We start from the raw sequence: 22812 nt of genomic DNA, 5'->3' as shown, positions 1-22812 counted from the left end.
TCCAGAACAGAAATGCCCTTACCATTATCACCATACTCAAGTCTAACTGCCAAGCCAAGAAGCCAGTCAATAGATTCCTGCCGCTCCAGCGCTTTGAAGGGACAATTCACATCCTTTAGATACTGTAAAAGAAGCAAATAAGAGTTAACATGCATTTATTATTTTGCGTCCAATACTGTTTCACCTAAGCTGTTTCACAACACTACCACATGCATTCTACAAACCAAATGATCTAGGATGCAACAACTTGTCTAGTGGAATCTTTGACTGTCTCAGATGACCTGAGTCATCATATTTAAAGTCATATCACAAGATTGGGTCTGGATCCACAGGCAAATACACTTAAGTCTTCTACAGCTACTGTTTTTGACAAGGCATACAACTTTGGAATGGGATTTAAACTCAAGCAAGATTACAGGGAGCGGTCCATTAAACCATGCTGGCCTTACCTAATATGCTATATCCTATATGTTCAATATATGTAGTAGATATTTAATATAGAAAGCTACTCATATGTATATTTAACATGTCTAGATTGACTGGTAGATGAATACAAAAAAAATAATAATAAAAAAAAAAACACAAACACACACATCCCATAACACATATGGCCAAAATGTTGTAAAGCATTATGCAAAGACAGAGGAAAAAAGTGATCCAGGGCCTGGAGCAGTGTGAGGACATGGTGTGGACAATGGTATTTCAAAATAACAGCCTTTTGCCATTAATGACAAGAGGATCACAATAGGCCATTGTATTTTTCTAGGTAAGGGTTTGGTGAAGGAGTCCATTATAAAGCAATTTACCATGCAAGGCGCATCTGGTGAGGTTCTTATAGACAGTATAGGATGTTTTTGTTTATTATGGAATTTAAAAGGGTTGCTAAAGCAGGGTTGTGGAATTCCTATAGCCCAACGCCCAGCACATATTGTTTGGGGTCAAGGGCAACAAGTTTTCATGTGTATTTTGTCCTTGGGACAAGCAGGCCCAACCCCTGCAGCATAAACTCTTTAGCTGCCAGGTAGCAGTACCACATTATGGATCAGGGAACGGAACTGTCTGCAGTTAAGGTAAAATGTTTGTCCATATGTTAATGCTGTTTAAACTTGTATTTATGGTTCATTAATTGAAAGCCTTTATTATTAGGGTGAGAGCTCCAAGTATATGTTGTAAACTCTGACTGCACTACTGACAGTGGTTCCAGTATAAAACTGTACACACGTTTTCAAAGTTTAGCAATATGAGGCTATGTATAATATTCCCAGAGTGCTCTCTCGAATATATTTGCAGAAGCTAGAAAACAAGAGCCATGATTCCTTGCTTTCAAAATAAAATGTTCACCAAAAAATGAAAGCAGGAAAAAAACATTTTGCTAAACTACTGTAAAATGTCAAGTACCATGTCTTTGCAGAATCATTTAGTATCGTGTTCATGCATGCTAGTATTTCCCAAAAATATTCATAATGGAAAATCAGGGTAACTAGTTTCAAACAAATTATGGGAAATACAAATAAACTAGCATTGGTAAAGCCAGTGGGTCTGAAATTGGTGGTCAGCTTTTTAGTTTTATCAATGTGTGAATAGTTTTGGCATGGTTTTTGTAAAACCTTATTGGAATGGGAGTTGCCAGGCCCTCACCTTTCTAGCAAACATTGGCAAAAGCAAATAAAATGGTCTTAAAAAGCACACACTGCCACAGTAGTTACTGGCATTGAATAAAACTACTTTGTCTGCCAATATGCTCCTTGTGAAAGAGCAGAACGCTGTCACTAACAGTGAAGCCAGCCAAACCAGAGAGAGACAGAATTTAAATAAATGCAAAAGGTCATGGTCAACACCAGATCACATTAAGGGCCCAATTATTAAAAGTCTCAAAAGTGCACCCATGGTATATTTTCTTGCATTAAGTGCAGCTATACGGCTTTCGTGAACTCCTTAGAATTTACAGAAGTTGGACAAAAAAATAGTACTCCTAGAAAATATCTGTGAACTGCATTTTAGCATGAGCAAATATGTATGTGTAGATTTGCTCATGCAAAAATCTGAGTGTTTTCAAGTTCACTTTCCCTCCAGCCACTTTTTTCCGCAACTCTAGAAGAAGGTTTACGTCTACCATTGTTAGGAGAAAATTTCCAACATTTTTCAGTGTGTGAAAAGATTAGAGAAGAGTTGTTGAAACCCTTTAAAACATGCAAGTTAGTAGGTTTGCACAGACTCAATAGGGCATTATAACCCTGGAACTTTTGTCTACCACTACCTTCAGCCCCAGTATGTAGATCTGCAGAAGCGTGGAAACATAAGGGGATTGCAAGTATTTAAACAACACTGTGGTATGAGCCCTGGCATAATCAGAGAGGCTATATCAGAGCTCTTATATAATGAGATTGCAGCCATAACTTTTTGGCCCACTACATGATACCAAAGGGCCAGGTGGATTTTGTTACAGGACAAGTAGATTTATGAAGCAACCTGCCCCACGGAAAGTAGATATCTTATTAAATTCCACACCCCTGTGATGGTGTGGAAAGTGAATAAGTATGAGTGTAGTTAAAGTGTGTAGGAATCAATGAGTTGTAAATGGAAAGTCCAAATGTCAGTGTTTTAGAACGCAAGTGTTTTCAGCCCTCTGGAGCTAATGTCAACCTGCCATCAGGTCAGACTGCAATCTGATTCACACGGACTGTAGGAAGTTGTCGCTTTATAGTATATCAAAAAGAGGTATACTGTGTAAAGAAGTCCAGTTGTTCCCTTATGAGGTGAACAGGGGCTTGCTCTAGGAATCCCAAGGTGCTCTTTTAGTGGCTGGTGTGGTTGAGCAGCTGTAGTCTGATCAAAAGGGTGTTTCAGAAGACATCTGCAATACACACAGACAAATGATACACATGACTCAATAAGAAGAGCCACACCAATCTGTAAAAATAACAGGTATCTTTATATAACTTTAGGCACCAAGATCATTAAAATCGAGTAAGTACGTTTTGAGTTATTCATTTTTACAGTTTAAAAAAAAAACCACAGAAAGTAGAATTTCAAGAACAGTAATGTTATCCTACCGAAGAAAGACATACTGCATACAGGTATTTTACAACGGCTTACAGCACTAATCTTCTGGACTTAAGGCAAGTATGGAGCAAGGTCCAGGGCAGCACCAGCAGTTCACCTTGGGAGGTACGGGGGTGTTGCAGAGGTACGTTTCGGCATTGGGTGTCCAATGTTATCCTATGGGGATTGGTCCGGTTGGAAAGAGGATGCAGGTTTGTACTGGGAGACCAGTCAGGCTGGACCAACAGGGGGGCACATGTCTTGTGATGCTCAGGAACAAGGGTCACCTTTGACCCTTTTCTCCACAGGCCTGGGACGAAAGGGTGCTGAGGTGCTTTGAGGCGTGTGATTTTCATCACCAGAGACACTCGCGCTCTGGTGTCTGCACAAAGAGGCTGCAGGCAGCATTGAGGAGTCCCCTCTTGGTTAAAAGATGGTGGGCTTCTTCACGGGAGAGCTGAGGGACCTTGCTACCACAGTTGACCAACTTCAACTCAGGTTTGGAGCGACGGGTGCAGTCGTACTGTCCGGCATAGAGTTTATGCCGTCCTCGAGTTCATATGGTTCTTTCTTTGGTACTTACAGGGTGCAAGGGACCAGCTCCGCTGCTCCACAGATTCCTGGGTCTTTGTAGAAGTGCTGGTAGTCCTCCCAGGCTCTTGCAAGGCAAGTCAATTTTGGCACTATTGTTGGGAAAAGGCGAACAGGCTGGCAAGGTTGGCGCCAAGTCAGCTGCTTTTTCCTCAGTTCTTGTTTCTCTCGACTTTTCAGTCCTTTTGAGTCAGCAAGATCTGATTTCCTAGTGCCACGGCCTCCCATAATAAGTAGATTATGGGGTGTTAGAGGAGAGTAGGGAAGTAGCCAATGGGCTACGGACCTCTGGGGTCACCAGGCCTCCTATATGACCACTTCCTTTGGGAAATAGGCATAACCCGGTTCTGCGATCACAAAGATGGCAGACTGACATTTCACATTCACTTCAGGTAGCCCACCTGAGAGGGTGGAACTAGCCTGAAGATGCACACCTCTCTGACTACTAATATTCCAGTCTGTCCTGGTGCCAAATTGGCCCTGGATGCAGGTTGCGGGGGACGGCATCCTCTCTTGAGAAGGAAGCCAGATTTCATATCAAAGCCGGTGGGCTTTTTGAAGCCCCCTTGCCTTGGAATGCTAATTTGCAAGTCATCCTGTGGGAGGGGGGTGTATACACACACACTGCCTGAGCAGGCTGTGTTTCGGACCTCCTGAGAGCTAAGTTCATCATCCCTGGGGTCTAGAAACTAGTTTGTGGTGGCAGGCTGGATACGACCAGTCAGTCAGGCCACTCACTAGCAGTTGGTAGGTTTTCAGGGTGCATGTATTAACCCCTTCGCTGCTCATGACGAGCTCAGCTCGTCATGAGACACAGTGGAGCTGTGCTTATGACGAGCTGACCTTGTCATGAACAATGGGAATTTAAGTTCTCCAGCACAGGCTGGGAAAACTTCTAGCAGCCACGGTGTTAATAAATCCAGCACTGGGATCAGTGTGGGCTTATTAATACAAGGTGTTTGATACCAAACACCTTTGGTTTCAGCGAAGCCATTATGTAACTGTGGAATTCGTTTTTTGAACTGTGCCCTGCACATGTATTTAAAATGACTTCCCTGATCACTTATAGTGGCACAGGGACATATCTGCTCCTGCAGATAGGTCCACACATGTAGTATAGTGCATCCTGCCTTAAGGCTCTATGGGTGACTTACCTATACTACATACAGTGTCTGTTAGCATGGCACACAGGCTGCAGGCAGGGCTTGGTGCCAAAAGTCCACAGCAGGACTTCAGTTATCGTTTTTTTCATGCCTCTTTTTTGTCCTTTTCTTGTGGATCCATCGAATCAGAGTTACTGGTGTCAGGGTGAAACCTAAATACTCAATTTAGGGGCTATAAGGGGAGTGACAGGTAGTAGCCAATGGGCTACTTACCTTTACGGTGTTTACGCTCTCTATATGACAACTTCCTGTGGGAATTGGGCATAACCCTGACCCAGAGAGTCTAATTCCACCAAAACTAAGATGGTGGATCTCTGAAATTCATGTTCACATCAGGTAGCCTACAATAGGTGTGGAACTAGCGTGAGACGGGAACACGCCTCCTGACTAGTTAATTATCCTGCCTGTGCTAGTGCCAAATGGGCCTGGGACAGGGGACGGCATTTCCCCGGCCTGGGGAAGCCTTGGGTTGCACATCAAATGTGGCAGATGACTTTTTGAAGCCTCCTGCATTGATATGCTGATCACTTAGCCAGCCTGCTAGGATGAGGTGACAACATCTTTGGCCGGAGCAGGCACTGTTTCTGCCCTCTGAGAGCATGAGCTCTCAACTGCAGGGGGTCAGAAACCTGCCTATGGTGGTAGGCTGGTGTACACCAGTCAGCCAGCACACTAGTAGCCGGTATGCTTTCAAAGGGCAACTCCAAGGTGCCCTCTTGGCTTAAGTAAATAAATCCATCACTGGAATCAGTTAAAGTTTATCAATACAAGATATTTAATACTAAATATCCCTAGTTTGAGTGAAGCCACCATGTAGATGGGAACTTGTAAACAACTATCCAGCACATTTTCTACGAATGGCTTCCCTGTTCACTTGTAATATCTAAGAATCGACAAGGCATCACAGGGGCATATCTGCTCATGCAGATTTGTAGAGTGGTGCACCCTGCCTTAGGGCTGTAAGGGTGACTAACCTATACTGCATGCAATGTCTGTAGGCATGGCACACAGGAGGTGTACCATGTTGCGTCTTAACTTTTCTCTGCACAATGGCAGGCAGCCTGCAATGGTAGTTTGCATGCTGGTGCTGAGGGGCCTCTAAGGGTGGCACAATACATGCTGTAAACCTTAGGGACCCTTCTTAGCCTCCTTGCCTTAAGTACCAGGGGTACCATTTACATGGGGCTTACAGTGTTGCTAAAAGGTAATGCCAATTGAGAGAACCAACTGACAGTTTTAGGGAAAGCGATCTGGCAACGGGGACCTGGATAGCAGGAGCCCAGTGCACTTCTGTCAAATCTGCATCAGATACAAGGCAAAAAGTGGGCAGTGCCCATGTCAACAAGCATTTGCAATGTAATAGGTCTCGCAGTTACAAGAGTTTCAGCTATTGGCATTTTAAATGACAATGCCTTTTATATAGATTTTTAAAACAAAAACAAAAATAAAAGGCATTATTATTTGCAATGTCAATAGCTCAAACTCACGTAAATGCGAGACCTATTGCATTGCAAATGCTGGTTTTAACTCAGTCAGTCTCACATTTCTTTAGTCTCATAGATTACTTAGTAAAACTATAATGTGCATGCCACACCCTATTTTGAAAGCCTAACACGCCAACCGCTGTCCTCGAACTACAGTAAGACATGACTTGATTTTATAGGCTAGTCGTGCAAGCCTCTTGGCTGATCTGCAGAGATCAGTTGTATCCAAGGGGAATATTCAGGGGATGGGCATAAGGATAAAAGATGCCCGATATCTGACCCCGCCTATCAGACTGAAATTCACCCCTCGTTGTCATTCCCTACTGTAACAGGCATTTACCAATCAGGGCAGACTGACATTAATGACTCTTGGACTGCCTTTTACTCCTTCTGCCATGCGCCCATCGTGGCAGACTGCTGTTTGCAATCCAGATATTCAACCTCCTAGACATACCTGATTACACCTATTCTGGCAGACGGGACTTATTGTTGCTGACATGCTTATTTTAACTCATTATGACAGGCTAATATTTATCCTTCAAACACCCATTTTGGCCACCATTCACTCCGATTCACCATCTTCACATAATGTTGTTTACCTCTATTGAGGTTCGCTTTATTCCCATATGCTGACAGGATCAAAGTCACCTATCCGGACAGAACAGGCTGACAACCATCTCCTGAACATTCAGTCAACCCGACAACACTCACGCGTCCTAAATTTTTCAAAACTGACCCATCCTGACTTACTGAAATTCATCCAACATTACAGACTGACAGTCACCATCTTGATAGGCATGACATTCACCCCTCCTCAAAGACGTTTGCCATTCCCCTATCTTGACCGAATTGCATTTGCCCATTCTTAGCCATTCTCGTAGGCTTACATTCACTCCTATTCACAGAACAAGAACATCGTGGTGATCAGTAGTGCAAGCTTCATTTCCATACATACAAAACAAGCGCACACTGGACATCAACTGGGAAAGCTTCCCTCACAAAAAGGGACATTAGCGGCGCAACACTCAGAGGACAGATAAAAACATTGGCTTCAGCAGTGCAAGCACGAATGGAGCTGCAGGCCCCATACCAACAGGAGGAGGCAATGTCGAAGGAGACAAAATTGACAGTCGGGGGCAAGGCCGAATAACCAAACCGTGACTGGTGACAGGGCGCAGTCCACGAGCTGTCATGGTGGGTGACGGGACTTGGCAGAACAAGTGGGGTTTTGGGGTCGAAAAGGTGAAGCAGCAGTTCTGGGCAGAACGCATAAGCCAGGTAGAGTGTCAAGGTTACAAAGAGACACACGGATACGGTAACGGGCAAGGCGAAAAACGGGACAAAACTGGATAAGCATTCACGTGGACAGTAACGTGTATCATGCAAAGGCAGGGTACGGGCTAGAACATATCTTAGAGGGAAAGCTCAGGTACAGCATGGTGTTTGTAAGAGCAGAACAAAGGATGCACGGTGATGGATGCACCCGGATTGTGCAGTTAATTAACAGGGCAAAAGAGGACACAAAGAGAGGGCAGGACAGGTCACAGGATGAAGAGGGAGCAGAACGGGGCACACACTCAGCAAGATCATCAGGGCACGTGATAAGACAGGGTGCGAAACACAAGGCATTGGACTGAGAGCACAACGGAACCAGGATGGCTCGTAAGAGATGGCAGGGTTTCGGGACATCAATGCACTGAGTAGAAGGCACCAGAGGCCTCCAGCTTGACGCCGTAACATACAAAAATGAAATGGATCCAAAACAAACAAGCCAGCGAGTGGTGCGCGCGCCACAGCGAGACGTGCTTTTAATTATCGCGCCCGTGTCTGGACACGATAATTAAAACCACATGGCAGTGGTGCGGGTAACCGACACAAATAGGCCATGGGTGGAGCAATGCGCCCGCCGTTGGCCAATTGCGAGCGTGTGCAATTCCTAGGTCTGTTTTGAAACCCCTACATGAGGTCTCTCGCTGCGCGAGCAGTGCAGCGCACTTCAACGCAGGCGCGAGACCGAAAAAGGGGCACTTTCTTATAGCGTGGTGTTGTATCGCAGTGTGGAGTATCAGAGTGGAGCAGCGTGTTTTACAGTGTAGTGGCATGTTAAACAGTAGAGTTGAGTGTCATAAAATGGAGTGTGGTGTGGAGTGACATTGAGCAGAGTGGCATAGAATGTAGCAGAGTGTTGTGGAGTAGCATAGAGTGGAGTTCAGCGGAGTAGAGTGCCGTATAATTCAGTGTTGTCGAGTTTAGTGTTGTTCAGTAGAGTGCAGAGAGTCTCGTACAGTCTAGTATTGTACAGTGCAGTATCACTGTTTTTGAGGGCACAGAGCATGGTAGAGTGGCGAGTTATAGTTAGTGCTGTCTGGTTAGCGAGCTGAAAAGAGTGTGTAAAGAGGTCCGCTACTTATAACAATTTGAAGGTGGTGGATAAATTGTAAATGAAAGTTATAAATATAACTTTAGAATTATTAAAGTTTGTGTAGTTTAAACTTGGTTTGTATAGGGAAAATAAGTTTTCCTAACTATAACCAAGCTTTAATCTTTGTTTTTTTCATTGAATTTGAATTTGTTTTTTCTTTTACATTTTAATACAAATGTTTTACAAACTGTAGCATTCAGTGTCGCAAGCAGAGAGTTGGTTTGTGGAGTGTTGTACAGTACAGAGGAGGAGAGTGGTATAAAGTCTATTGTCAGACTGGAGCATTGCAGATTGGAATAGAGTAGAATGTAGTAGTGTGTCGTACAGTATAGCAGCATGGTGTCTCATTGCGAAGTCAAGTATTGTAGACTGTAGCAGCAAGTTGTGCAGTGGAATGGTGTGTCGAACAGTAGAGTAGGGCGTCGTAGACTGCCAGAGTGGAGAAGAGTGTTTTAGAGTGGAGTAGGGTGAAGTAGAGTGTTGGAGTGGAGTATCGTTAAGTGGAGTGTCCTAGAGTACAGTGGAAGAGTGTGTCGTAAAGTGGAGTGTTGTGTCGGATAGTGAAGTGGCATATCGTAGGGAGAAGTTAAGTGGCGTGCTGTTGAGTGCCATACAGTGTAGTACAGTGGCATAGAGTGGATGGGCATAAGAGTGTAGTACAGTATTGTAGAGTGAAGTTGCATACAGTGGAGTAGAGTGTTTAACAGTGGAGCGAAGTATAAACAGTGGCACAGAGTGGAATAAATTGAGTAGAGAAAAGTGGAGTACACTGCAGTGTGAAGTGGAATAAAGAGTCAGAGTGGAGTGGTATGTCGTAGACTATAGTGGAGTGACTTAGCATACAATCGAGTAAAGTGCCATAAATTGGAGTACAGTGTAGTACAGTACTGTGTAGTGGAGTGTCATTCAGTACTGGAGCGTGATGTAGACTACAGTAGAGTGGCACACAGAGCTGGTTTTTGTAGAGTGGGGTACAGCACAGTGTTATAGAGTGTGTCAGTGAATTGGCATATATTGTTATAGAGTATAACAATGACAGTCAGTGGCATAGAGTGGTCTAATGTGTCAGAATGGAGTAAAGTGGGGTGCAGTGGCAAAAATATAAAAAAAATAAAAGGTGTACCATGTTGTGTAGTGGACTAGAGTATCGTCACGTAGAGTGTTGTACAGTGGCATACAGTATAGTAAAGCATTATAGTGTGGAATGAAGGGGTATAGACAGGAGTAAAGTGTCAGAGTGGCATACAGTGTAGGAGAGTGTCGTAAAGTGGAGCTGCATAGATTACAGTAGTGTGTGAAACAGTGGAGCTGTGTTGAGTGGATTGATGTATAGTAGCGTAGAGTGAAGTAAAGTCTTGTACAGTAGAGTGGAGTGGAACGGTAGAACAGTGTGGAGTAAAGCACTGTGAGAAGTTAGCCTGGCATATGATGTCCACTAGTTCTAGTGGGCACCTTGTACCAGTCTAATAGACCCTTATTGATGGTGGTTGTAAAGTCAACCTTATAGAAAGCTATCCTAGTGGTAGCATGAACCAGCACTCTTCAGGCTAAGACTTCAGTAGGTGAGTTAAGCAAGTTGTTTTACCATATATAATCCCTTGAATACCAAATGAAAGGACATCACACAAGGTATATATCAAATATATGTATTTAATCTAAACACAACCCCTCTGCACGCTTTAGGAGGTCAGAGGTAAAAATACAATACAAGTCACACAGTTAATATACGATAAGTTGCACAGTATACGTTATGCCCCAGGGGCCTCACAAACCATATACTAAGAAAGTGGTATAAGTACCATGTGAGAGTTAGAAAGCAGGCCTAGGGCCTGTAGAATCACTGGGGCTACACTAAACAACCAAAGGTTTTGGAAGTAGGAGACCCACGGGAGTCGCGTGCAGTGTCTAAACACAGGCGCGGGTTCCCATTGACTTTCTATGGAGTTCGTAAAAGTTACAAAGTTACAATTTAAGGACACTTCCGGATGGACTAGGATGGAACCCTTTTAAACTAGGACACTTCGAGAGTCAAAACCCACGGGAGCACCGGAGTACTCGTGTTACCTCACCCAGGGAAGCTGGGGGCATAGGTGTCTTTTCGTGTCGGGTTTAGTCGTCGTTTTCTATGGAGAGCTGCAAAGAAGTGCTGCAGGCGACCAGAGGAAAAGTGTCCAGGTGGATCCAAGGGTGGATCGGAGATGTAAAGAACCTGGAATCAGAGGGGACAGAGTCTGGGTCACTAGCCAGTGACAAGGGAGGAATCAGGAAGGAACCAGGCAATGTCGGGTGCTTTAAGGTGAATAAGGTGAGTTTTTCTCTTTAGCCACGAGGTCCAGGAGGCATCGACGATGACCAGGAGCTGGATTCGAGCTGTCCCACAATGGATCTAGATTACTGCAGCGTCGGTATCCGGATTGGACCCAACAAGCCTTGGCAACTGCAACCCACGCAGGATGTCAAGATTGGCTCTGTTGCAGACCAGCAAGGTCTGTGGCGCTTCTTGTTTTTAGGGAAGCTGGAGCAAGCAGGATCGCAAGTTAGATTCAAGATGGCGTCTTCAGGGGGCTCACTAGCCAACGGGCAAGGAACCGGGAAGATGCGTCGAGCACAAATGTAAAGGCGGGCCCACGGGACACTCGCGGAGTGTGGGGGCCTGAGCTTCGGTTCAAATGGTGCTCGGGCTGGGGGCTGGGGCTTCTCGTACCCCAATGCACAACTCACTGAGGCTTCAGGAAAGGAGTGCAGGTAGCAAAATGCAGGATGTCCAAGATGTCCGGTTCCACGTCTCTCGTGTCCGCCACGGGTCTCAGTTTTGCTGTGGATATAGGTCAGAGTCAGAGAAGTCTGGAAGTCCAGTTCTTGAGTCGCAGAGCCTTCGGGTTCCGACGGGAGCCTTGGAACTGCAGACCGGCGAAGTTGCTGTTGGTGCCTGTTTGCACAGGGTGGTCACTCCTTGACCACAAGGGAGATGTCTTCAGTCTTCCAGTCAGAATGGAATGTCGAAGGTCCAAGATATGTCTTACAAAGATTCGTCCAGGATAATCTAAAGTCCTGGGGACACAGCTCCTATACTTATACTAAGGATGGGGGCTGGATTACCTGACTAGGTCCCTCCTATGGGTGGACCTGAGAAGGGGGTGGTTACACCCCTTTCCCTTTGTCCAGTTTCGCGCCAGAACTGGGGCTGGAGTGCCCAGCAACTGGTTTGAACCAGGCTATGCATGGAGCACCTTGTGTGCCCCAGGCAGTGTCTAGATGCATTCACTAAATGCAGCCCTCCCTGCCCCAATACACAAACCCCCTGTCTGGGGAGGTGCCAGTACCTCCCTGGACAGGAAACCTATTGTCCAGGCCTCCCCTGCCGGAGTTTCATACAGCAGCAGGAGGTCAGACTCGTGTCTGTGGCAGCAGCATCCATTTTGTGATGCTGAGGCTCTGTTTAACTTTAACCGGGCAAAGCAGTAACTTGCATGTCTTTTCCCTCTAGAAGGGTGGAATACTACCCCCGCCGCCAGAATTGTCGGGGGGGGGGGGGTGGTATTCTAAAGTGTTTGACACCTTACACGACATGTTTTGATAAAGCCAAACCAACGTTAGCATTAACCGTGAGGATTATAATGCACTTAAGAGTATATGTTATGTTAGGTTATGTTATGTTATATTAAAATGGGGTTTTATATAGCGCTCAGCTACTCCCAGGAGTGGCCCGGCGCTTCGAAACCTGATGCGGAAACAGGAACAGGCGAACAGATGATAAGTCCTATTGAACAAACAGCCAGGATTTCAAATCCTTCCTGAAAGCCAACAGATTAAGATTCCTTTTTAAAGAGACTGGCAAGGCATTCCAAAGTTGGGGCGCTAAAAGTCGGAAAGAGCGACCTCCAATACGTGCTCGTCTAATGACCGGGACAGACGCCAAGGCCAGCGAAGCTGACCTCAGTGACCTGGATGGTAGGTAAAAAGCTAGCCGTTTCCTGATGTATTTGGCACCGGAATCATGGAGCGCTTTGAAAGCAAGCGTAAGCGCAAGCGCCTTGAAAGCAATCCGTTTTCGGATTGGGAGCCAGTGAAGAGTTTTCAAAAGATCAGTAGCACTGGCTCTCCGATGGAGGCCAAAGATGGCTCGTGCCGCCAAATTTTGCACTATCTGCACACGTGAGAGGAGATATTCCGGCAAGCTAAGGTAAAGCACGTTCGCATAATCCAAGCGAGAGCCTATTAAGGCCTGCACAGTAATTTTCCTGTGATCAAGAGAAAGCGTAGGGAGGAATTTTCTGAGCATTTTAAGAAGGCCAAAGCATTTCCCTACTAGACCAAGAATCCGAGGCTTCAAGGTGAGGCCGTTGTTGATCTGCACACCAAGATTCTTGGCCTTTGATGAGGGAGCTGAAGGAGGAAACATGGCAGAAGGCCACCAAGACTGCCACCTAGGGTCAGATGGACAACCAAAAAAGAGTACCTCGGATTTATCAGAGTTGCATTTGAGGCTATTGAGCTCGAACCAATCAAACACAGCCCCAAGGCAGCTTCTGATAATCACACCATCAACAAAGTCGGAGTCCTTCTTGCAGGTGAAAAGGAGCTGGGTGTCGTCAGCATAAGAAACGATCTGGGCACCATATGACTCTGCCAGTGCCGCCAAGGGGGCCAAATAAATGTTAAAAAGAGTAGGGCTCAGAATTGAGCCCTGAGGAACTCCTACCTCCAAAAGGCGGCACCTCGGCAGAGAACGGAGGGGCACAGACCGTTTGGCGGCGGCCCGCTAGAAAGGACTCAAACCAGCTAAACACCGCTCCCCATAGCCCGATCTCCCTGAGTCTTAAAAGGAGACCGCCATGGGGAACGGCGTCAAAGGCCGCCGACAGATCCAACATCACCAGCATTGCCTTACCCCCCATATCAAGAACTTCCTTAATAGCCTCTGTTACTTCTAGCAGCGCGGTCTCCGTGCTCATAATGGCACGGAAGCCCGACTGAGTGTCATGCAAGATATTATTGCTTTCAAGGAAGTTGGAGAGAGAGGAGTGGACATGCTTCTCCACCGTCTTGGCAAAAGCTGGGAGGAGAGACATGGGCCTGTAGTTGGCGCGTACCAGTGGGTCCAGATTTGGCTTTTTCAGAAGCGGCAAAATAAGAGCCTGCTTCCAGGCCAAAGGGACCACTCCCGTGCTGAGTGAAAGATTGAGCACCGGATTGACTAGGGAATTAATTACTGGGGCTATTTTCCCGAGAAATTTGGCTGGACAAGGATCCAGAGGAGAGCCTGATTTTAATTTAGTGAGAAGGTCAAGCGAGGATGAACAAGAAAGAAAAGGAAAGTTGGAAATGGTAGGGCCCTCACAGGTCAGGGACGGGAGCAAGGGGGCACTAATGCCAGGAGCTATCACCATGCCAGGAGGCCGGAAAGAGTCCTGAATGGACTTAATTTTCTTAGCAAAGAAAATCAGCAAGTTGGGTAACCCAGGATTCAGAATGAGAATGTGTGGACAAGCTCATAGTGGGAGAGGTGAATTCTTTAACAATTGAAAATATTTTTTTGCTGGTATTCACAGCGGCCTCAATTCTTCTTGCATAATAGGCTTTCTTCTCTAGCAGGATGTTACTGTGGTATAATTTAATAGATTCCCTATAAACTGTTTTGTCTGAGTGGTCATAATGGCGACGCCAAGCCCTTTCGGCTTTCTTACACATTCGCCGCATCTCAGATAGAGCGGCAGTGAACCAAGGGGAAGAGGCCCGACTGATGGGTTTGCGGGAGAAAGTCTCCGGGGCTAGTTCATCGAGTCTCTCCACAAACCATGTTTGCAGGAGGTCAAGATCCGCCTCTAAACTACCTGACAGCTGGCAGGGGTGAGATGATAATGCATGCGCCATCATATCAGGGGACACTCGATAAAAAGCTCGAGAGGACTGAAGAGGACTACCCTGCATCCTAGAAGAAAGTTTGTCAGAAAGAGGGATCTGGAAGTTCACTAAATAATGGTCCGACCACAGGACAGGTACCGGGGGGGAATGCCAATTGGAATGGTCGAGAAAACTTAATCAAGTGTATGGCCTTTGTTGTGCATGGAAACGGAGAGATAGGGGGTGAGACCCAATGGAGATGTAGTGTCAAAGATCTTAATAGTATCAACATCGTTCTTCATATCCATGTGGATGTTAAAGTCCCCCAGAAGCAGGCAATGACCCGTTTTTAAACAAAGTGCCGAAACCACGGCATGAAGCTCTTCATGAAAAGAGCCTATGGATGAGAGGACAGGGATAGGAAAAACCCAAGGCCCTCACAACCTTGAATGTCGTCCGTTGGAATGATGGAACAAGTAAAGCGCTTGTCCACCACCAAGGCTATGCCCCCCACCCCTTCCATTGTTCCTATCCTTCCTGAGAATGACATAGTTTGAAGGAATAGCAGCGGCTATATCAGGGCCAGAGCAATCTCCTAGCTACGTCTCAGTTAGGAAGAGACAAATGGGGTTAGCCTCCGACAAAAGATTATAAATGTCCAAGGCGTGTTTACTTAAGGATCTGGTATTCAGGAGTAAACAGGAGCTATTTATAGGCAAATTACAGGGAGTTGTAACGGGGGCGTAGCAAGGAAGCCAACCACAAACGGGACAGCGCCTCTTATTGTTAGGCCTACAAGGAAAAACATTACAGCAATTGCCCGCATTGCCCCTCAGAGAGGTAAGCTCAAATGCTGTATAAGAGCACATACTATCAGTTCTCAGGAGCGCCAATAGGGACCCGCCCGCACCCGTCCGCCTCATGGAGGCGGACGGGCGCAGACGGGCTTACCTTAGGCGCTCCTTTGGCATGAAAGAGGCGCGTCCGCTCAACGCGTCCGCTGCGCGGAGCAGAGGGCCTCTAAATTTATATCTTCGCAGGCGAAGTGAAGAGACCGCACCACTGGTCCGCCGACCAGCGTGCCTGGCTCCCCCTAAGATGGCCGCTAGCAATGTAAGCAGCCTACAGGTCCCAGAATACCCTGCGGCACCTCATCGGCCATGCGGGTAAGGGACAATGAAAAAATCCAACACAACACTGTTTCCACCAGGCAGAGGGGTGAAAAAGGTTCAAGCAAGGTAGGGCAGAGAGGGAGATGACACCCGGCTATCCGCCTCAGGTGACGAAAATTAAAGGAAAACAAGGAGTGAGGAGTACATATGGTATGGCTATATCATAGAACAGCTATAAGGAGATTGTTACGAAAGCTGCAGAGGGGCTCAGCTCATGCTAGGGCACCCTCTCACATAAAACCAAACACTCTGCCTCCAGAATTGTCGAGGCCTACCATAGGAGTGGCTTATAGGTGTATATGTGTCTACATATAAAAGGTAGATATAGGTATACTATATCTAAGTAAGGGGTGATTACACCACCTTACCCAGGCTTTGTGAACAGACCTGTGGTGTCAGTTTGGAAGGCAAACTAGGGGTGGCACAATACATGTTGCAGCCCCAGGTAGGCCTAGGGTGCACCTATGCCCTGGGTACCTAGGGTACACTAGACAGGGGCTCACAAGGGTGACACAGTAAGTAATCTGGTATGTACCTAAAGTACATGGTATCAATTAAGAGAGAGAACAGCTGGGCTGTGGGTCTGATTAGCAGGCACACAGCCACACTAAATTCGAAAAACCAGAGAATCACAGCAAAAAGTGGGGGTGACCATAGGAAGCATATCCTACTCTCCTACAAGCACAATAGAGTGTATTGTGTGTCGTAGAGCGGCATAAAGTGGAGTGTACTGGCGTAGTGTAGATAGTAAACTGTTATAAATTAGAGTGGGGTCTTGTACAGTAGAGTGGAGTGCTGTATAGAAAAGTATCATAATGGAATACAGCATTTTACATTGGAGTCTACGGGGTACAGAGTGGAGTATAGAGAAGGACAGTGGAGAGTACGGGAATGGAGTGGAGTAGAATGTCAGAGAGCCATGAAGTGTGGTAGACTTATAGAGTAGAGGTATATATAGAGTGGAGTTGCATAGAGTAAGTGTCATACCACGGAGAGGCAAGAGTTCACTGGCATACTCTGCAGTGGAGTGGATTACTGTAAAGTGGAGTAGCATACAGAGGTGTACTGTACAGTGGGATGCAGAAAAGTGGAGCGGTGTACAGTGGAATAGGGTATAGTGGATTGGCAAAGAGTGGGGTGGCATATATTAAAGTGAGGTAGAGTAGAGTTGAGGAAACTGTTATAAATTGGAGAGGCGTCTCATACATTAGTGAAGTGCTGTGTTGTACAGTGTTGGAAAATGACAGTGAACTACAGTGTAAATTGAACAGTGAAGTGTACAGGGATAGAGTGGAGGGGAAAAATAGTTTACAACGCGGGGATTACATATCTATGTTATTACATTGCGGTTTTCACAATGCAAGTCGTTTCAATGACTTGCGTTGGATGGCGCTCTTGGACAAGGAATAATATAATTTACTATCCAACACCTTCCCTACTGTAAGTAGACTGGAGTTGGAATAGTAAATTATACTACTCCTAAGTCCAGCCCAACGCAAGTCGTTGTAAAGACTTGCGTTGTAAAAACCGCGATGTAATGTACCGCAATATAAATGTATGCGGTGTAACGTCATACATCAGAGTGGAGGAAAGTCTAGTAGAGTGGCACAGAGTGTAGTAGAGTGGAGTTATACAGAGTGGAGGAGAGTACACTGGATTAGCGTACAGAAGCAAGGCATTAAGTGGAGGGGCGTAGAGTGTAATAGTGGAGTAACATTGAGGTATTCCAACACAGCCAGGCTGGCTAAGAAGGAAATCCATTTGTGTTCTTGGAATTTTTCCTGTGTTGAAATACCTCAATAAAGAACCTGAATAACAAAATCTTGCAAGAATCCGGACCTTTTTTTTTTACAAGATCGTGCACTTTTATATGTATTGTGGACATTTGAAATTACAAAGCAAATATCTTTTGGATGGGTGCTGATTTCTTATCTTTCACCGTAATATCTAACGCTGCCAAATTTCAGCACAACCCAACTGCCCATTTTTGCGCTTTGCAAAATACAAATGTCTATGTGAAATGCATTTGATTTCAAGCCCATTTTTTTACCCCTTTTTAGGTTGAGCCTAGAGCAGCGCATGCGCTGCTTGCCCGACTGTAGTAAAGGGGTCAAAAGAAATTTGCTACCAGATGCTGTCATGGACGGACTAGAGCTTGAGTGCATGTACTCGGGCGCACGCTTGGCGTGCCTCTCTCCGTGCTTCAATTCCCTCCCCCACCACAGATCGCGTCACTCTGCTGGCCTCATTAAGTGCATCGCGATTGCGATCACTTTCACTTTCGCACCCACACAACTGGATGTATGTCGTTACAACGCATACTTTTACTCCGCGTACCATTACAACGCGGTATTTACAACGCATACCGCTACAACGCATAGCGCTTTGGGGTGCTGGATAGTGGTAAGTATAATTTACTATTCTAACTCCAGTCCCCGTGGACCCTAGGGAAGGTGTTGGATAGTAAATTAAACTTACCTCTTATCCTAGAGCGCCCCCCAGCGCAATGCGTTGTAACGGTATGCGTTGTAATGCCTGCGTTGTAGTGGTAGTGCGGAGTAAAAAATGCGTTGTAACAGGTGAATACCCACACAACTCCCAGGCTTCTCTTGCGTTTCTTCGCCCTACTGATTCTCCCTCTCACCTAATGTTTTTCCTGTGTGTGAGGTTGTGAAGGTTATCTTCCCTCTGTAGCTAAGTTCACGTGCAACGAAGACCTTCAGTGAAATTACTATGCAAGTGCACACGCAGAATGAGCACAGTAATCTTAATTCCTCTCCAGCCCCTTTACGCATCTCCCAATATATGCGGCCTGTTGCTCCTTTTTTCAGGGTGAAAGGCGTGGGATGAGATCAAGAACCTAACATTTGGCGGCCGAGTGTTCAGCTCAATGAGCTTTCCTTTGGTCTATCTGTCTTTCTGATAGAGCACATATAGTAGGTCAAAACCAATTCCAAAATTCACTGGCTCTGTGCAGACGTCAGACCGAGACAGGCGCAGTTTACACAGTAAATCGAAAAAAATGACTACATGTGAAACTCAGGAACTTTAGAGTAGAACATCCAGCAGTCTTTAACATTGTGGCAAAGGCGGCAGCATTAGCATCAGTAGACTCCATGATTACATTCCCAGGTCTCAGCAGGGGGGGCTCCCTCCTTCCAAACCCTCAAGTCGTAATAACGGTGACAAGTCAAGTCAAGTCAAGTCAGAAAATTTGTATAGCGCGCTACATACCCAGAGGGTCTCAAGGCGCTTGAAGAGGGGTGGGGAATTACTGGTCAAATATCCACGTTTTAAGTTGCTTTCTGAATGCTAGGTGGTTCTGAGTAAGGCGAAGGTGAGTGGGAAGTGAGTTCCAGGTTTTAGCTGCCAGGTAGGAAAAGGATCTACCTCCCATGGTGGTTTTGTTGATGCGAGGTACAGTGGCCAGGGCTTGGTTGGATGATCGTACCTGGCGTGAGGGGGTGTAGAAGGACAGTCGTGTGTTGAGGCATTCTGGTCCGATTTCGTAGAGTGCTTTGTGTGCGTGGGTTAGGAGCCGGAAAGTGATCCTCTTATTGACGGGGAGCCAGTGTAGGTTTTTCAGGTGACCAGAGATGTGTTCTTTGCGCGGGATGTCTAATATGAGCCTGGCTGAAGCGTTCTGTATTCGTTGGAGCTTTCTCTGGAGTTTTGCGGTAGTACCGGCGTAGAGGGTGTTTCCGTAGTCCAGTCGGCTCGTGACCAGAGCGTGGGTGACAGTTTTCCTTGTTTCGGTGGGGATCCAACGAAATGTTTTTTTGAGCATGCGAAGAATGTTGAAGCAGGATGAAGAGACGGCGTTGACTTGTCTATTCACTGAAAGTGAGGAATCCAGGATGACGCCCAGGTTCCGTGCGTGGTCCGTCGGGATGGGTGCTTTTCCAAGGGCTTCTGGCCACCAAGAGTCGTCACAGGCAGAGGGGGAGGTGCCTAAGATAAGGACTTCTGTTTTATCTGAGTTCAGTTTCAGACGGCTGTGTTTCATCCATTCGGCTACTTCTTTCATTCCTTCGTGTAGGTTATTTTTGGCGGTGCTAGGGTCATTGGTGAGTGAAAGGATCAGTTGAGTGTCATCGGCGTAGGAGATGATGTTGAGGTTGTGTTGGCGTGCGATGGCCGCGAGGGGGCTCATGTATACGTTGAAGAGGGTGGGACTGAGTGAGGATCCTTGGGGTACGCCGCAGATGACTTCAGTGGCCTCTGAGATGAATGGTGGGAGGCGGACTCTCTGGGTTCTTCCGGTGAGGAACAAGGTGATCCATTCCAATGCTTTTTCTTGTATTCCGATGTTTTTGAGGCGCTGTAGAAGGGTGCTATGGCAGACTGTGTCGAAGGCTGCGGAGAGGTCAAGGAGGATGAGGGCGACTGTGTCTCCATTGTCCAGGAGAGTTCGAATGTCGTCTGTTGCTGCGATGAGGGCGGTTTCAGTGCTGTGTTTGGCTCGGAAGCCGGATTGTGAGGAGTCGAGGGATTTGTTTGTTTCAAGGAAGGCGGCGAGCTGGTTGTTGACCGCTTTCTCGATGACTTTGGCCGGGAAAGAAGGAGCGAGATGGGGCGGTAGTTTTTGAGTTCGGTGGGGTCAGCTGTGGGTTTCTTCAGGAGGGCGCTGAGTTCGGCATGTTTCCACCTTTCCGGGAAGGTGGCGGAGTTGAAGGAGCAGTTGATGGCATCTCGGAGGTGTGGTGCTATGATGGAGTCTGCTTTGTTGAAGATGTGGTGAGGGCATGGGTCAGTTGGGGATCCTGAGTGGATGGAGTTCATCAGGCGGATGGTGTCCTCAGTGGAGATTGGGTTCCAGTCGTTGAGGGTTTTCAAGGGAGGTGGGGGTACTGCAAGGGGTTGGGTGGGTTGGTCTTCGGGTTGGTTGTCGAAGCTGTTGTGGATGTCTGCGATTTTGTTGTGGAAGAATGAGGCTAGGGAGTCGCAGAGGGCTTGGGAGGGGGTGATGTCGTTAGAGTTGGCCGTGGGATTGGTAAATTCCTTGACGATATTGAATAGTTCTTTGCTGTTGTGGGCGTTGTTATCTAGTCGGTCCTTGAAAGCGGCTTTCTTGGCTTTTCGGATCAGTTGGTGGTGTAAGCGGGTGGCGTTTTTGAAGGCTACCTTGGTGCTGGTGGTTGGATCTTTTTTCCAGGCCTTCTCAAGGGAGCGATTCAGAAAAGGGGGTGGTGATGAACAGAGTGTCTGAATTAAGCAGACCACTCTTACCCAGTCCAAAGATCAGGGCTTGATCCATCACCGTTATTTATCTCACTGCACCATCCCAGCTCAGAACCTGGCTATATGCAAATCGGTCTGTCCCTGGCCCAGTGCATCATGGGAACAGGGCAGACTAAACTGCCAAGCCAATTCTTCACCAGAAAGGAGACAAGCTACCGGGGACCGGTTTCTGGCATTTTAGCCGTCTTCGGCCTGGCTTGCTTGAATCCTGATGGAGCAGTGAGAAAGGGACTCATGTCTGAGTATACCCTGCCACACCTATAGTGGCCAAAAACGATTCAGAAAAGGGGGTGGTGATGAACAGAGTGTCTGAATTAAGCAGGTGCAGTGAGCTAAAAAACGGTGTTGGATCTCTTGACTGGGTGAGAGCTTTCTGCTTAATTCAGAGACTCCGTCCCTCACCACCCCTTGTTGTAAATATTTTTGTCCACCCTAAGCGTGGAAGGGTATTCTCAGATGTGAGACCCTTGCTCATTGCACCATCAGGATTCAAGCAAACCGGGCCGAAGACGGCTGTAATGCCAGAAACCGGTCCCCGGGAGCTTGTTTCCTTCCCAGTGTAAGAATTGGCTTTTGTAGTTTGGTTTGCCCTGCTCCCATCATGCACTGGGACAGGAACAGACTAATTTGCATACAGCCAGGTTCTGAAACTGGGATGGTGCAGTGAGCTAAAAAACGGTGTTGGATCTAGCCCTGATCTCATGACTGGGTGAGAGCTTTCTGCTTAATTCAGAGACTCCGTCCCTCACCACCCCTTGTTGTAAATATTTTTGTCCACCCTAAGCGTGGAAGGGTATTCTCAGATGTGAGACCCTTGCTCATTGCACCATCAGGATTCAAGCAAACCGGGCCGAAGACGGCTGTAATGCCAGAAAACAGTCCCCGGGAGCTTGTTTCCTTCCCAGTGTAAGAATTGGCTTTTGTAGTTTGGTTTGCCCTGTTCCCATCATGCACTGGGACAGGAACAGACTAATTTGCATACAGCCAGGTTCTGAAACTGGGATGGTGCAGTGAGCTCAAAAACACGGTGTTGGATCTAGCCCTGATCTCTTGACTGGGTGAGAGCTTTCTGCTTAATTCAGAGACTCCGTCCCTCACCACCCCTTGTTGTAAATATTCTTCTCAAAGGAGCGGCAGAGTTTCTTGGATTTCTTAAGATCATCGTTGAACCAGGAGGCCTTCTTGCTGCCGAGTTTGTTTTGTCGTTTTTTCAGTGGTGCTAGGATGTTGGCGCTGTTGGATAATCATAGGGTGAGGTTGGAGGCGGCTTGATCGGGATTTGAGGAGTGGGCTGGGGGGTTAAGAAGAAGCGATGAGGAAATCTGGTCGATGGTGATTTTGTTCCAGTTTCTTTGCAGAGTTGGTTGGGGGTGGTTGTTGGGTTTGGGCTTGTTGTAGGTAAAGTGAACGCAGCTGTGGTCAGTCCAAAGGAGATTCGTGGTGTGGCTGAAGGAGACATGATTGCTGGAGGTGAAGATAGGGTCGAGTGTATGACCTGCGATGTGGGTGGGGGAAGTGACAAGTTGTTTAAGTCCGAGGTTGGCGAGGTTGTCCAAAAGGGTGGTGGAGTTGCGGTCGTTGTGCTTTTCAAGGTGAAAGTTGAGGTCTCCCAGAAGGATGTAATCTCAACCCGTGGAAAAAGTTGTGACGTCCCACCGCACGGGGAAGGATGGGAATACTAACATTTAGGAACTTAACCGTTTCAAATTGTGTAAAGAAAAATAGAAATGCATTATTTAAAATCGCCCAGCAGTAGTGCGCTTCTTCGCCAAGGGGAGCCAGCCGCACATGCTACTTACTATGCCAGAGGAAGTCACAAGCAATTAAAATCTGGGCAAATGCACACGCAGAAT

At 46.7% G+C, this 22812-nt stretch overlaps 1 protein-coding gene across 1 annotated transcript in view; it reads right to left on the bottom strand.

Annotated features, from left to right (window-relative positions):
* RTRAF (RNA transcription, translation and transport factor) overlaps positions 1-22812 on the bottom strand; it is a 115041-nt gene that overhangs the window by 63021 nt on the left and 29208 nt on the right. Inside the window, exon 3 of the mRNA XM_086937329.1 lies at positions 23-122. Coding sequence (XP_086793455.1) covers positions 23-122 — 100 coding nt within the window. The remainder of the gene's footprint in view (positions 1-22; positions 123-22812) is intronic.

The sequence above is a fragment of the Lissotriton vulgaris genome, chromosome 9 (genome assembly GCF_964263255.1).
Source record: "Lissotriton vulgaris chromosome 9, aLisVul1.2, whole genome shotgun sequence".
NCBI classification, from domain to species: domain Eukaryota; kingdom Metazoa; phylum Chordata; class Amphibia; order Caudata; family Salamandridae; genus Lissotriton; species Lissotriton vulgaris.
The sequence above is the reverse complement of the archived record's forward strand: the minus strand, read 5'-3'. Positions and strand labels throughout refer to the sequence as shown.